Source organism: Calidris pugnax, unplaced genomic scaffold (genome assembly GCF_001431845.1).
Source record: "Calidris pugnax isolate Ruff unplaced genomic scaffold, ASM143184v1 scaffold44, whole genome shotgun sequence".
Lineage (NCBI taxonomy): Eukaryota > Metazoa > Chordata > Aves > Charadriiformes > Scolopacidae > Calidris > Calidris pugnax.
Genome location: NW_015094506.1, coordinates 3129868 through 3146426, shown reverse-complemented (window position 1 = coordinate 3146426; position 16559 = coordinate 3129868). Strand labels below are relative to the sequence as shown.

General features: G+C 51.7%; 1 protein-coding gene across 1 annotated transcript; it reads left to right on the top strand.

Moving 5' to 3' along the window:
• The first annotated feature begins 3125 nt into the window (after positions 1-3125).
• On the top strand, positions 3126-8769 carry SSTR3 (somatostatin receptor 3). Its single transcript, XM_014963171.1, has 2 exons — positions 3126-3588; positions 6558-8769. The coding sequence occupies exon 2, from the start codon at positions 6613-6615 to the stop codon at positions 7816-7818; it is 1206 nt and encodes a 401-aa protein (XP_014818657.1). The 5' UTR covers positions 3126-3588; positions 6558-6612; the 3' UTR covers positions 7819-8769.
• Positions 8770-16559: the final 7790 nt, after the last annotated feature.

Below are 16559 nucleotides of genomic sequence, written 5' to 3'. Positions count from 1 at the left end.
TGCCATGTCCATGATGCGTTGCATCTTGGGTTGGGGATGACAACAGCCCTGAAGCAGTGAGCAATGGGGTGGCTGGGGTGGAGGCACCTACTAGCTATGTCCCTCCTTTGGCAGTGATAACCCAGGCAGCACCACAATGAGCTTGGTACTGGGGAGCCCCAGCTGCTATAGGATGAAGAGATGAGGCCTGATTCATGGAATCACAGAATCCTGGAATTGTCAGAGCTGGAAGGGACCTCTAGAGATCATCTAGTCCAACTCCCCTTGCCCAGAGCACATTACTCAGGACTGCATCCAGACAGGTCTTGAAAATCTCCAGAGAAGGGGACTCCACACCCTCTCTGGGCAGCCTGTTCCAGGGCCCTGTCACCTTCACCAGAAAGAAGTTCTTCCTTGTATTTAAGTGGAACTTCCCATGTTCCAGCTTGTGCCCGTTGCCCCTCATCCTATCGCTGGAAACCACTTAAAAGATTCCACCGCCATCATCCTTCAACCCACCTTTTAGGTACTTGTAAACATAGATAAGGTCTCCCCTCAGCCTTCTCTTCTCCAGGAAGAGAATGCACCGAGTTGCTGAGTTCTCAGCTGAGCCCCCTGCGTTCCTCAGCACAGTGCAAATACTGTGTGCCAGCCAAAGGCAGCGGGGTAATTCCACCTCCGCTTTTGCCCTTCCTCTTCTCAGCCTCCATGGGTCCAAAGGAAGAGCTGTCTTCCCTCTGAGACACGCAGAGGGTGAGATGCAGGCTTTGGGAGGGGACACCCAGGCCCTGACTCTGCTCCGTGGGAACACTCTGCTGGGGACACCCTTTCAGCAAAAGGTTTCTGCATTAACGCAGCCAAGCTCACGTCACACGCAGTCATATCGGTACCGGCACTCGCTCATGCTGCCAGGCACAGCCAGAGCGTGAACAGGAAGGGGGAGGGCAGGGGAAAAAGAAAGAAAAAAAAAAAAAGAAAAGAGCAAGGAATGAGTCACCAGTCCAGACAAATTGCCTCCAAGTCACTAAAATTAAGCTGAAGAGCGTGGTCCCAGCGGTACTATGGATCTGGTAGCTGTGAGCACCTGCCTTCCTGATGCATTGCAGGGACTTGAGAGTAAGGAGTGTTAGAAGGTGGCTGCTGCTGCCACTGCTTGCGGGAGGGAGGAGGGCTGAGGGTGCAGTGATTGGCACTGCAAAATCCTGCAGTCCTAGGAGGGCACAGAGCAACTGTGGAGTTGAGCCAGCCCAACGCTCCCCGGCGCAGCACCGCTTCTGAGTTTCAAAGGCTGCTTCCTGCACAGAGGAGGTGCATGGGGAGCGTCAGCAACAACCTGCCACAGTGAAGCCCATGAGGTACCCTGCTGCCAGGGAAATTTCTGCAAATCCAATTCATGCCCGGATCTGAGTAAAGCAGTTAATTCAGTGATGAGAGACATTATCCGCTGGTAATGTCCAGAGCAACCCTGGAGAACATCCTGTGGCAGCGAGTTCCACAAATGTCTGCACTGCTACCGGATGAATGGCTAAAGCTCTCCAAAGGTAATGTAAAGTGCATCAATTTAAGCCCAGAAGAGCAAAACTTAGGTCTCTGGTGTGGACATGTACATGTGGAAAGGCAAGGGACACAAAGCCCTTGACAATGGGATCTAGCCTCCCTTTAGCATCCTAAACGTTACTCAAACCAATGAATTCCCAGTAGGTTATTATTTCCCCTCCAGTTTTCAAGCTTGGCTTTTACCTTCTCAGTCTGCCCTGTCCCCTATCACATAAAGCAATGCAGAGAGGAGAATCTCCCCATGTGCATGAAACAAAATTCACATAGTTGCCTACCTGTGGAGGTGCGCAGGCTGACCTCTCCTTCCAACACAATTCAAGCAGTTTGCAGAACCCCGTTGGAGCTGGGGCAGAGAACGGGGCAGCACTCCGAGCATTGAGGAAGCGAGCTGGAGACCTGGAGGTTGTGACCCTGTGACTGTGCTTGTGCTAACAAGTCCTGCAAGGCAGAGCTGGCCTGAGTAGAGCTCTGCTGTTTCATGGCTCTGTTTCTTTTAAGAAAGGAGTCCCAGGGGTTCCCCTCATGGTGCTGCAGATACCTGCCCTGCCATGACTAAGGTAGCCACTGGGTGCTGCCCATGTCATTACTTCTCCAGTGAGGCCTCATCTCTCCCATGTGTCTCCAGACAGCGTTGGTCTAAGGTCTAGGCTAAGGCATCCTGACAGCTTTGAAGCCCTGTACTGCCTTCACCTGTTCACCTTTGAGCAGCACTGACTGTACATGTTCTGCTCACAGAGATGCTCTCTACTTCTGCTAAGGCTGCAATTTGCCTTAGGGACCCAAACACTCATAAGAGCAGTGCCAAATGTCAGGAGCTGGGTGACTGCACAAGTAGTCACTGATGTTGGCTGCAGGGCAGGGGATGAGGACTAAAATGGAGCACTTTGTGCTGGGAATGGGATGGGGAATTCCTTCCCAGGAGAACTGCTTGCACAAAGGGGCTTAATTTCTTGTCCCCCCCCCCCCGATTTCTTCTGGGTCCACTCCTTGCAGCAGACATGAAATTTGGTAGGAGAATTTTGGGCTGTTGAACTGGAGCTTTTTCCCAGAGAAGATGAAAAAGACATGAGGTTGTGCATGGAGCCAGAGGAGCAACAGAGTGGAGACTGACAGCCCCCTTATTTAAATGCCCATCTGCCCTTAGCTCTATCCACCTGGAGGTGCTCATAGGGCAGACCAGAAGGGAGAAGGGTTTGTATCCTCAACATCCACCCCGGTTTCTGACCACCTTGCCAGCTAGAAGGCTTTGCCACATCCCTGCACCTCTGAGCAGCACTGGTCCTGCCCTCAGGACCCTCATAATAAGGCCCCCCTCTCCTTTGTGTCTGTGGGCATTCACAGGGTGCTTTGCACTGCCACAACTCCCTCCACCCAGGGGAATTGAGCCAGTCCCCCCCCCCATCCTGCCGCACCGCTCTCCCACCACATCGCTGCTCTCTGCATTCCTCTATTCTCTCTCTCCCTCTCTCCTCCACTGTCCCCCCCCTTCTTTTACCGCATTCCTCCATCCTCCCTTCCTCCGTGCTCCCTTTCTCCCCTTACCCTTCTCCTGCACCTCCCTTCTCCCCCCTTCCCTCTCCATCCCGGTCTCTCCCCCCCGCCCTTCTCCTGCCCTATCGTCCATCCCCTCCTTCTCCTTCTCCTGCCGGTGTTTCCGTGCGTGGCGCCGATTGGCTGCCGGCATCCGTCCCCTCGGTAGCCGCCGCTCCCGTCCGCCTGCCCGGAGCCCGGCGGAGGAGCCCCCTCTCCCGCAGATGGCGAGGGGAGCGCGGGGGAGAGCCCCGCCGGCCTGAGGGTGCGGGACCGCTCATCCCCGCAGGGAACACCAGCCCGGCCTCCAGCGGGACACGGGAGTGGGCCCCAGTCCCGCACCGCTCACGGAGGAGGAGATGGGCAGGTCCAGGAGGGAGGACCTGCATCTCCGGTAGTGCAGGGTGGGACTTGCTCCCTCCTGGGACCGCTCTGCTCCATTGCTTTTAAGAAAGGGGAAGGGGAAAAATATGACACGGATTCTCCCGGTGAAGCAGAGGAAAATGTACATCCCAACGACACGTAAGTACCAGGCGGCTCTGCCCGCTCTTCCCAGATGTCTCCCCGCGGGCGTGAGTCCATGCAGAAGTTAACTCTGCAGTCCCACAGAAGGAAACCTGTGGACCCGACCCCCCAGCTCTGCCAGCCCAGCCTGGTCCCTACCAGAGAGCTCAGCCCGGTGGTGAGGCAGGGGGGATCCTAAGCTGGAGCATCCCATGGGAAACAAGGTGGACAGGAGGGGAGGGTGGCAAAAGGGGCTGCAGGTTACTGGACTCTGTGGTCCCCCCCAGCTTCTATTCCTGTTTTGTAACCAGGTCTAGGCTCAGCTGTTAGCATCCACCTCCTCCCCTCATTCAATGCAGCAGTATATATTTGATTATTTTTTTTTTTCCTACCGAAAGCAGTAGCACGAATTTACCCTCTCCTGCTACCTCTCTGCCTTCCCCCTGCTTTCCAGATGTACGGACCAGGCATATTCCAGCAGCACCTGCCAGGGAACGCCAAGCCTCTTGCAACAGGTGCAGTCCACATCACTAGGGACGGACGCCAAGCAGATGCCAACACTCAATTAGTCTGAGGCCAAGGCTCCTCGTTAATTCCTGCCTGTGCGTCTGCTGCTGAAGCAGCCATCAGAGTCAATCCAATGCAGATGAGGCACTGGTGTCCAGGAGTTGTTCTGCCAAACCAGCCAGAATATGTGATATGGCATTTGAGCTGCTAGATGGTACTTGACAAAGTTAGAACGGCACAGGCAGACCATGCCTCCTTAAGGACAAAGTTTCTCCACTGCAGCTCTCTGAGCAGCAGAATGAGTTTGTAGTGAATCAGTGCCTAGTTGCATTCCTTAGCATTTTTTATAGGGTTTTTGGAGCCTTTTTACTTTTACTGTGTTGCTAAACCACAGTGTAAGCCATCAGCTTTGAGGTCTGGACCCCAGACACTTCCCCATATGCTCTTCAGACCCTGCACAAGTGTTCCCATCCATACTTGGTATTTGTAGGGTTCTGTCTCCAAATGCTTTTTGTTTTGGAAATTCCTTTGCATGCAGGAGGAATATTTAAAGTGATTCCTAACTATACCCCCACCTTTTAGATGATTGTCATTTTATGAACATACTGTTCTGTTCTCTGCCACCCTTTGCAGGGATCTTTGTCCCCAGAGCAGCCACTGCCCTCCCTTTTCCTCCAACAAGTGACTTGCGTCACTAGAACAGCACTGGAAAAAAATATCAGAGGAAAGATCCTCAAGCTTAGAGTTTCAAATCATTTCCTACTCAGCCTGTTCACTGCAGCCACTCATGATGTGTGGAACAACCACAGTACTGCAGAACCCCAAAAGATGGGCTTCTATGAGGACAGTGTGTCACAGCCCAAGGCAGCTGCAAATAGAGAAAGTCTAAACAATTCCAGTCCTTCAAAGCTCATTTAGGTATAGCAGGAAACATTTATGCAATAGCCTGTAGAAATGGCTGTAAGACACAGTTGCCCAATTGTGGTTTTGTGAGGCCTGTTAGATGAGGCTCTTTCAGTGTAAGATTTGATAAACCTGTGGAATCTGTTGGGTTTGCCTATCTGATATCTGAGGAGTTCATCCAAAGTTCAGGTCTCCCCTAAGGTTTCCTGAAGTTGGAATGATGTGTACAAAAAGGAATAAAAGCTGTAATATCAAGACATGGGTGAACAAAGTTGTGATGCTGCAGGGAATCCCATCTGGGAGAAAAGTCTCTGGAGTGTTTCTGGCCTCCTGAAAATAGTTAATATTGGGAGTCCTTTCCATTGAGATCTCCCGCTTTCATTTCAGTAACAGAGGAGCTTCAGAGCCCTAAGAGATTTGTTGGGATGGGTAAAGGTGAGACTCAGGGTCCCTGTTCTATTCTACCAAGTTATCCTCACTTCCAAGAGAGTGACCCTGTCACTCCTCACTTCCAGAAATTTTTTGCAGAGCCCAGGTGATCCTGAAAGTATCACAAATCTCCCCTGCGTAAGGTTTGCCAGGGTGTCTGGAGTATACGCTGGGCTGTCACTCACATATCTGGAGCCCTGACAAAAGACAAAAGGCACGTCCTGTCTCTTCTCTCCCTGCAGCTTCTCACCCAGTGTGAGCAGAGAGCTGGTGGAGAGTGGAGAGCTTGTTTGTTCAAGGCTGTCTCTGAGTGAGCTGAGTGCTGTTTCCATGCCAAACCCTGATGTGACGGGCAATTGGGCACCTCACATTAGAAGGGCTGGGACACTGCTTTGGTGTTGCAAACAGCTGGGACAGGAAAGCTTCTTCCATTAGCAGTGTGTTGCAGGGTGCAGAAGGAGAGGGATAAAACAAGAGAGAAAGAGACAAGAGGGATCTGGACTGATCCACCTTGGTGTACCCAAAATAATCTGGCTCTTCCTTGACTCTCAAGCCATCATAGCACAAACCAGCTACCTTCCAGTTCAGGTGCTGAGCTCAGCCTCTGGGCTTGGATTGAGAATGGAGGTGCTTTTATTTCTGCTGGTGGGGCTAACACCACCACAATAACCTGGCCACTCCAAAAAGAGCTTCAGCAAGCAGGAGGATAGACAGTGAATGGGGAAGCCAGAGTTGGAATGGCACTTTGTCACTGGATGCTCTTCCCTCTTCTGTTTGTAAGACACCTGCCACTCATAAAAGAGAATTAGGCCTCAGTACTGGAGCCATTAGCAGAAAATGAGAAATTTTCCTGTTCCTGTCCTGGTCTGTGGTTCTTTCTCCAGAGGATCTTTCCCTAGCAGAGAGGATCCACTGGCCCACATTGAGGCATGTCCCTGTTTGTCCCTCCATGACCACTGTGCCTCCCAGGACTAGCTGGGGTCGATAGCGTCCTACAACTTCCAGCAGCTGCCAGCATTCACAAACTCACCTCAACTTCCCATGCCTGTCTATAAGTACACACAGTTCATGTGGTGATTTTATCTGTGGCTTGTTCAGCTCTCATGTCACCAATACCAATGGCTTTTTTCTCTTCCTCTCACCTCCAGATTGCTAACTGATCCTGCACGGACACTTCCCCCTGCCCTCTTCCCTGCCTCTGCTATGGACACTTCTGCTTTCAGCCTCCCCACGCCCACAGTGTCGGAGGATTGGAATGTCTCTGGCAGCTGGGCAGGCTTCACCACCCCCAACAGCTCCACCACCACCAGCCCTGGTGTGGTTGTCAGCGGTGTCCTCATCCCCCTAGTCTACCTCATTGTCTGCGTGGTGGGGCTGGCTGGGAATTCTCTGGTCATTTACGTGGTCCTGCGGCACTCTGTGAGTGAGTCGGTGACCAACGTCTACATCTTGAATTTGGCCCTAGCTGATGAGCTCTTCATGCTGGGCCTGCCGTTCCTGGCAGCACAAAATGCCCTGTCCTACTGGCCCTTTGGGTCTTTCATGTGTCGCCTGGTGATGGCTGTGGATGCCATCAACCAGTTCACCAGCATCTTCTGCCTGACAGTGATGAGTGTTGATCGCTACCTGGCCGTGGTCCACCCAGGGAAGTCCTCCAAGTGGCGGACAGCACGGGTGGCCAAGGCTGTGAGTGCAACTGTGTGGGTGCTGTCTTCCGTAGTGGTGCTGCCCGTTGTGGTCTTCTCAGATGTCCCCTTAGGGATGAGCACGTGCCATATTCAATGGCCAGAGCCTGCCTCAGTGTGGAGAGCTGGTTTCATCGTCTACACTGCCACCCTGGGATTCTTTGGGCCGCTGCTGGTAATTTGTCTCTGCTACCTACTTATCGTCGTAAAGGTTCGTTCCTCTGGTAGGAGGGTGAGGGCTCTGTCCTCCAAACACAAGCTTTCAGAGCGCAGAGTGACCCGCATGGTGGTGGCTGTTGTGGCTGTCTTCGTCCTTTGCTGGCTCCCCTTCTATGTGCTCAACATAATCAACGTCGTCTGCCCACTTCCAGAGGAGCCATCCCTCTTTGGCGTCTATTTCCTCGTGGTGGTGCTACCATATGCCAACAGCTGTGCCAATCCTATCATCTATGGCTTCCTTTCCTACCGCTTCAAGCAGGGCTTCCGGAGGGCCATCCTCAGGCCATCCCGCCGAGTCCAGAGCCAGGAGGTGCCAGCATGCCCCCCAGAGAAGACTGATGATGAAGGGGAAGAGGGCGAGATCAGCAAGATCACCCAGAATGGTAATGAGAGGCAGGAACACCCTCTAAGCAGTGGGGAAGGAGAAAGTAATGAGCAAAAACCACTCCCTGAGGAACCTGTGGGATGTGAAAAGAGCAACAAGTTGCATGTCAGTTATTTATGATGAAAGGAATGGTGCAGGGGAGAGAGATATTAGGACATGGGATCCCCTTCACCCTCTGTGCTTTTCCACCTCAAAGGCAACAGGAGAGGTTGATACAAGGGAATATTAAAGGCTAAGACTCTGCTTAAAGATGAAGAGAGCTCCATGAGCTTGAGGAAGAAGAAAAGCATTGTTCTTGGCTTTGGAAGAGACACCTGAAGTTTGTGTGGTACCAGGTAAAGGAAGGACTCAGTCCAGGGAGAGCTGAAGAGGTTATGGTCACTGACAGCATGGAGAGAGCAAGGTCAGCCCTAGACTGCATGATCCATCCTTAGATCACCCAGCTATGAAGGGCATCAGCTGCTGTCTGCCTGTGGCACCTGAAGGAAGTCCTCAAAATGCATGTATGACATGTGCCATTGAAGATGTAGAAACAGGTATTCCAGTGCCTTGGTTATTTTCCTTATAAGCATGAGAAGTGGTTGACCCTAAAGGAAGAACAGGAAGAAAAATGGCTGTAGCTAAGACATATCAGCTGCATGAATGGCTGACCCTTCTCTAGCTCTTCAATAAGTCTCGCGGACAACATCCCAATCTGTGCTGGTCCTGGCTGGAGACCACTCTGACTGCTCAAAGCCCCCTCTTTCTTTCCAGGGTTCTCATGGACTCTGGGCAGGCTGATGAGATTTACCTGGGAGAACAAATAGGACAATTCTTTCATGAACCTTGCATTCTTCAGGGCTTTCCTGGTGCCTCTGAACCCTGGTGGAAGATGTAACAAGGCCAGAGAAGAAGACAACGAGGCATGGGTTGGAGGCAGGGTTTCTTACAAGCTGAAATGCCCTTCCCCTTTTCCTCTCCCTAAGCCTTACTGTAAATAAACAAAAAGCTTTTGGACTTAAAAGGCCAACTGGGCAGAACCTTTCTGTGTGTTTAGGGGCGGGAGGGTGCTATATATTTGGCTCTCCTGAGAATACACAATGTCTTTGATACGAGTTGGTCTTTGTTTGTGTGGTACAGGAGATCAAGGCGTGTATCAGTACAGGATGGGGACAGGGAGCAGAGGCAGGTCGTGGGATCTCCACTGTGTGAATCGATTTGTCTTATGGGATATGGTAGGGTATTTGGCTCAGGATGGAGAAGAAATGATGTGTCTGCATGTGCCCAAAGGTGGTTGTATGTGAAAGTTTGATCACTGGACCGTACGTGTGTGAGAATGGCTGAGCAGGGTCAGAGATCAAGGAGCTGGTACAGGTGGGAGATGTGCATGGGCTGGGCACTGACCCCAATCTGTTTGTGGCTGTGGGGTGCGTGTAAACGAGTACAAATGTGGATTTGTGTGTATACAAACACTGAGGAGGAAGCGTGTTTATGTAAATGTGGGATGTTTAAGTGTATATACGCTTGTGTAGGCATACAAGTATATATGGAAATGTGTCAGTGAGCATGTGAATGCTTGGGTGAGAGTGTGAGAGCGTGCATGTTGCTGTGAGTGGTGGATGAGTGCTTGCGCCTGTGCATCGGTTGTTGGAGGGAAGTTGTGGGTGGGCCTGTCTGAGTGCACAGGCTAGAGAAGCAGCAATGTACAAGGGTGGGTTGGATGAAGGTCTCTCCCTCCACTTTGGCTTCATTCCTGCAGGCGCTGCTAAATATCTGCCCCACACCTTGAACTTCTCCATGAATGCTGTTGCTAAGCTACAGCCACCAAGAAGACTCTCATACATGAGCCCTTGATTATATCTGGGCACTTTTCTCCACAAATAATTTTGACAAATGGGAAGGAGGCATCCACTGGGAGGAGACATACCTCCCTGTGGTCAGGAGATGTTGGAGGAGGCAGTCTGTGGAGGGTCAGTGACAAGAGCTGGCTGGGTAATGGAAAAGCATCTCATAGGTGACTTGAGGGAAAGCATATGGTGGGAAGAGATGGCATGGGGCCAGGTGTGCTGGGACAGAAGACAAAAGTCCAGGACTGGGAGCCAGAGCAAGCTGCAGCAGCTGAGGATGATGTGAACAGAATCACTTTATGAGGAAGCAAGAGAAAAGATCACCCAAAGATGATGTGAGAAGTGAAGGCCTCCTAGGCATCCGGGGAACTGGTGTGCAGGACACCCAAGTTCAGCAAAAGACCACAGCAGAGCATTGGGTGAGGAGACATGTCCTAGCCAGGGAAGAGAGAAGAGGAAGTGTGGGAAGGGACTGCAAACATGAGGAAGCAAAAGACATTCAGCTGTGCTTTCAGCCACTGGTACAGCTGTCACCTCCCTGACAGAGGTGACAGTTGTCCCTATTGATCCTGCCTCATCTTGTTTTGTCTTTGAGCCTGGGTTGCTGGTGCCAAACCATGCACGTAGGGCCATGCCTGTAGGCTCAGCCTTGGGATCTGAGCTACCAATGACAACACACTGCTTTTCTCCTCTTACAAAAGCGTTCTTGCTCCCCTGAGTATGGGCAGTCAGACACCCAGGAATGCTGCCTCGACTCATGGGGAAAAGAAAGTGCTTGGCATCCAGTTTCTGTCCTCTGCTACCTTTTCACATCTCCTCCTCCTTCCATCCATGTACCAGCTGCCCACACTGTGGGGCTCAGCGAGAAAAGCAGCCAAACTATTCATGGGTGTGAGATCCACAGTCTGTTGGACTAAAGAAGTATCTCTCTTTTTTTTCTTTTTTTTTCTGTTGGGGAGCTCCTACAGCATCCACTGGGTGAAGCACAGTCAAGAAATCCTGGCAGAATGAAGATGAGCTGCCAAAACTCCCGCCTCTCTATGGGGCAACAAACGGTAGGAAGATTAAAAGGTCTGGCTACCAAGTGATGAACTAGATGGACAACACAGCACTTTAAATGGAGATCTGTGTTGCTCCTCTTGCATTGAGGAGCAAGGCAAGGTGAATGCTGGACACCACTGGCAGCCATCACTGTCGGACAGAGGAGAAATGGTATTAGCTGGGGAGAACATAGCGCTGTTTGTGGCTGATGACCAGGCACTGAAGAAGGTATGTGACAGTGAATGAGGACTTTGCAGGAGGCAGCTCAGATGGGGTGGGGAGCAGGTATAGAAAGGGTTTTTCCTTCTCCACAGAGTGGCCACCCAGCTGCTGTGGGGAGATGGGGGAGTTCCCTGGCTGCCAACATGCTGATCAGAGATGCTCTCCTTCACCACTGAATTGAGCTGGGACTTCATTTTTGCACGCCTTTGCAGCTCCATCTGCTGCAAGTCACCACTCAAGAAACTCCACCGACTGGTTGGCTTCTTAAAATACCTGCATCTCTGAAGAGCCCAGGCACTGCAGTGCCAGCACCGAGCAAGTGCGCCAAGGAGATATCATTTTGATCCATGGCGTCTGAGCCCACTAGCAAGGCAGCTCAGCAGGGGACCCTGCTGGGGAAAACAAAATGTTTCCCGGGGAGACCTGCAGGAAACTGGAGGTCTTTAGTTTAAACGGGAGTTTAAAAGCAAAAGGGTCACAAGTTTCATATTCTTCTTGTGTTTTCTTCTCCCCCCTACGCCGCATCCTATTTTTCAGTGACAAATAGGGAAAAAAAAAAAAAAGGAGATGAACCAAAAATAAGACTGGAGGAGGAAAAAGAAAAGGGCTGGATTTTTTTGCCTGAAATTCATGAGGAGAAAATTAAGTGTTACCAAATTCTGCAAAGTGTCACCGTGGATTAAAAGGCTGGTTTTCATAGGACAGATGATTGGAATGTCAGACGGTATCTTGCTGCCTTCTGACCCCTGCCCACTGTCCTCAGCTCTGTCTCCCTCCTGGTGAATCCCCAACTTTCTCTGTAGTAATAGCATTAATCTGACTGCCCTCTCCTAATGATGGTGTGGTTGACTCCGGGCAACCCAGAGGCCACCGGAACCGTGCACAGTGGCGAAGTGAAATTCTGGCTGTGTTCAGGGGGATTTGTTCCAGTCAGATGGGGAAATGGATTTTTCTATTCTGGGTGCATAGACACAGAGATAAGGGCTCCATCAAGCCCTGTGCTGCACAAAAGGTTTTATTCTCATCACGTAGAGATGGGAGCTGCAAGACTACAAAGGGCCGCAATGATTTCAGCGGCGTTGTGCAATGCCTCTGCCCAGCAAACATTTGATCATCGACGGGGTGTTCGAGGCAGGGAGAGCCCATTCTGCCACCTGCTCAGAGGCTTCATATACACACGTCAGAGTGCACAAGAGTAGGTATAGAGATGTATATATATCTGACGCACATACATGCATACAAATGAGTATTTATGTGATTGCATGAGTGTATGTGTGGGTACATGTGACTGTGTGAATGTGTATAAATATATACAGACATTCATGTCTGTGTCTGCTTTGATTTAAGTATATCTCTGTGTGCGTGAGACCGTATGTGGCCACCCACACAGATGCTCACATACCCAGACATGCACGTACCTCTTGGCCTTGAGCATGAACACAAGAGCACGTCGCATACATCTTCATATACAAAGCATGGGATACAACTGGGAGATGACAACTGGAACTTGCAAACGACCCTCCCCACACACAGGCCCACCATACGTGCACACCCAAGCACATTTCTGCCAGCTCAACGTTGGCCCGGGGCAGCTTCGGACCCACTCGGTTTGATCCTTCTGCTCTGCCATGGATCTTCAGGAGAGAAGCTGGAAGGGGCAGGGAATGGTGATCAGGAAGGGGTTCCAACCTGGAGAAGCGCGGGTGTGTTTCCAGGCTGTTACTAACACAGCCCACACTTAATGTCATTTGAAGCTGTTGTTAGGGAGCCGCTGTATTTATCATCAGCAGGGAAACACAGCAGCTCAGCTCAGGCAACAGCAAAACAGTCCGTGCAACGTTCTGCTTCAGCTATTGTAGAGGACCATGGAACAAGGGGGTGTGGGGAGGGGGCAGGAAGCAGTTAATTGGTTGTTGAAATAGGGGAGCCAGCAGATAAAAGAGACAGAGGAATACAAGAAGGGGAAACACCCCTGAAAAGAAGATGTTCCTGGCTTTCCTGAGGATGCAACAGAGAATCGAAGTGCTTTATCTGCTCGAACGAGTGGAAAATATGCAAATATTTGCTCATGAAAACTTGGTGTTCTTTGCCTTCCCAAGCATAAAATATGCAAACGCCACGCACAAGGCAGCCGCCTCGCTCAGATCTCACACTTACCACGTCATGCACAAACACATGCATACACACACACCCGGCACGTCAGCGCAGCCAGCTGAAGCCACGTGCCTGGGCTGCAGCATGTCCCTCTATACATGACAAACAGGGCCATGTGGGAAGGAATATATATATATATAGATAGAGATATATGCGCTTTGACTCATGAGCTGTGCGCTCACGGACGGTGCCCCATCGCTCCATGGTCTTCACATCGCTCTTCCCTTCGGTGGTCTTGACTCGCAGCAGTTGCAAAGCTGCAGGCAGGGTTTGTAGAGAGGATGAAGGACCCTGAGCCCCCCCCCAGGTCCCCTACCTGCCCTCGGCCCCTGGTGCCACCCACCCGTGGGCAGGACGAGCCGTTGGCAGGCTGCGGGGCGCTGCGCGGCGCGTCCTGCAGGGGGGAGTCGGCAGCCGCCGAACGGGCGAGGAACCGGGCGGGCGGGCGAGGAATCGGGCGGGCAGGGAGCCGGGCGGGCAGGGAGCCGGGCAGGGAGCAGGGCGGGCAGGGAGCCGGGCAGGGAGCCGGGCACGCTGCGGTCGAGCCGGGCACGCTTAGAATCATAAAATGGTTTCGGTTGGAAGAGACTTTTATGGTGCTTGTAAATAGCTAAAGGGTGAATGTCAAGGGGATGGGGCCAGATGAAGAAAAGCTTCTTCACTTTAAGGGTGGCAGAGCACTGGAACAGGCTGCCCAGAGAGGCTGTGGAGTCTCCTTCTCTGGAGATATTCAAAACCTGCTGGGATGTGTTCCTGTCCAACCTGCTCTGGGTGACCCTGCTTTGGCAAGGAGGTTGGACTGGCTGATCTCTAAAGGTCCCTTCCAACCCCTGCCATTCTGTGATTTTATGATCTACACATTTCCTAAATACTTCTAGGGATGGAAATTCAAGCACTTCCCCAGGCAGCCTCTTTCAATGCTTGACAACCCTTTCAGTGAAGAAATTTTTCCTGATATCCAATCTAAACCTCCCCTGGTGCAACTTGAGGTCATTTCCTCTTGTCCTATCACTTGCTACTTGGGATAAGAGACAGACCCCCACCTCACTACAACCTCCTTTCAGGTAGTTGCAGAGAGCGATAAGGTCTACCCTCAGCCCCCTTTTCTCCAGGCTAAACAGCCTGTCCAACCTGCTCTGGGTGACCCTGCTTTGGCAAGGAGGTTGGACTGGCTGATCTCTAAAGGTCCCTTCCAACCCCTGCCATTCTGTGATTTTATGATCTACACATTTCCTAAATACTTCTAGGGATGGAAATTCAAGCACTTCCCCAGGCAGCCTCTTTCAATGCTTGACAACCCTTTCAGTGAAGAAATTTTTCCTGATATCCAATCTAAACCTCCCCTGGTGCAACTTGAGGTCATTTCCTCTTGTCCTATCACTTGCTACTTGGGATAAGAGACAGACCCCCACCTCACTACAACCTCCTTTCAGGTAGTTGCAGAGAGCGATAAGGTCTACCCTCAGCCCCCTTTTCTCCAGGCTAAACAGCCCCTCGTAGGACTTGTGCTCCAGACCCCTCACCAGCTTTGCTGTCCTTCTCTGAACACACTCCAGCAGCTCAGTGTCTCTCCTGTAATAAGGGGCCTCACACTGAACACAGTACATGAGTTGCAGCCTCACCAGTGCTGGGTACAGAGGGACAGTCACTTTCCTAGTCCTGCTGGCCACACTTTTTTTAATACAAGCCTGTCACACACCTGCTCCTTTCCCACCTGGTTCGAGGCAGGGCTGTTCATAAATGGCTGGTCCCAGCACTCCTGCATGACCCATAGTGTGCCGACTGCAAAAAAAGGACTCCTCTCCAAACACTGTCTTCTTGGAAACCCCATCTATTCACCTTGCAGGTATGTGGGCCTGGAGATCCATGCAGAGCTCTCTGTTAGACCCTCAGAGACATTGTAGGTACTCCAAGGCATCAGTTTCAGCAGAGACCTGTTTCTGTGAAAAGCATCAAACTTTGCTGCATGGGTATTAAACAACGCCTATGCCCTGTGCCTTGAAGACGGAGTGATGAACATGCTTGTGTTGGATCAAATGGTCAGAGAACATGGCAAGATTCTTGCCCTGTTGACTGGTTTTAGGACCAGACTCAGGACAGTGCTACCAAGCAATGGTGGAACCTCTCTGTTTCAAACCCCTCCAGTGTCAGGATGGTTCCCTTAGTGGGAAGTGCCCATCACAGATCCAAAAGTGAACTCTTAAACACCAGCTTCCCCACTCTTGCATTAAAGTGCTTGTTTCTTTGATGAGAAAGCTCATGGGTAACTCTGAAGCAAATTTTCTTGCCCTAACCATCGTGTACCTTTCTCAGCACTACTTCTGAGAGCTGAGATTCCTCCGATAGTGATCTGCTGTTGATAACTGCTTAGGGCAGGGCTAGGAATGTGTGTAGGACAGGACAGGACAGCACAGGGGCAAAAACTCCTGGATCTACATAGGAGTGGATGGGAGGAGGAGGCACTCAGGTGCATTCAGATGCAGAGAAGCAGAAGGCAGCAGGCTCAGCTGAAGGTTATTGGTAAGAACTGGTTCAAACAGTCACCTGATATCTCCCACCCAGGCAAGCTGTTGGGCCTAGATGCTCACAAGGCGGTGAAGTCTTGCTGGTTGCAGCAGGGTTAGCACTTGTAGTCACACGCCAGAGTTTGGGGGTGGATAGTGGCATGGTTTCTTGCCTCAGTGGTCTCTCAGGCAGGGTCACGAGGTGGGGGTAAGAGATGGGACGCTCAAGCTGGAAAGTCTACCTATGGGGAGAGGGGCAGCCTGGGTGATGTTCCCCTTAGCCACAAGGCACCTCCATCTGATGCAGCTTGTCAGCCAGTCTCTGGTACGTGGTTCAGCTGTGTGGGGCAGACACGCAGTGTCTCGGACTGGCGGTGGGGGCAGTGGGAAGTGGGGCACAAGCTCACACTTCCATGCTGGGTGCCGGAGACTGGCAGGTCTAGCGACAGCTCTGCTCTAGCCATGAGTGCAGGTGAAGGGCCCTTCCAGCTGCTCCTCAGCCACGTGGCGTTTCAGCAATGCACAGCAGAAAAAATGCAGCAGCTTTGCCAGGCCTTGATCCCCGTGTGAGACAGCCCAGGCTGCCGAGCAGCACAGAGCAGAAATCCCTGCTGGCACAAGTGTCCTCAAACAGGCGGCAGCAGCCTGTGTAAAGCCGGGGAACGTGTCGTTCCTGGTTGGTCCAGGCCCCACATGGGCAGAAGTTATGAGAGCAATGTAGCCGCGCAGCTGACGTCCGACAGGCCTGCCCATCCTCGGAGACCTACAAGATATTCTAAGCCAGTAATTTCATACCGTGTCGGTGCCGTTGGGTAACAAGGGCTGGCTGTTACACAAGCCTCCTGCACAGCTGTGGAGTCCACAGGCTGGAAAAGACTCCTCTTATCATGGAATCATAGAATAGTTTGGGTTGGAAGGGACATTTAAAATTCACCTAGCGTTTCCAACCCCCTCTGCAGCCTGGCTAGAAGTAATCAGCCATCCTGATACGGCAGGGTGGCAGCTGCTATTACAGGGTAACCCAAGGGCACCCCAAAGTACTGAAGCATAAAAACACACTGCTGCCTTTTTATGTCCCCAACCTGTTTGCAGACACTATGGAAGGGCAAGGCAA

Coding starts and splice junctions, on each gene's coding strand:
- SSTR3 (XM_014963171.1), top strand. CDS start 6,613: ATGGACACTTCTGCTTTCAGCCTCCCCACGCCCACAGTGTCGGAGGAT.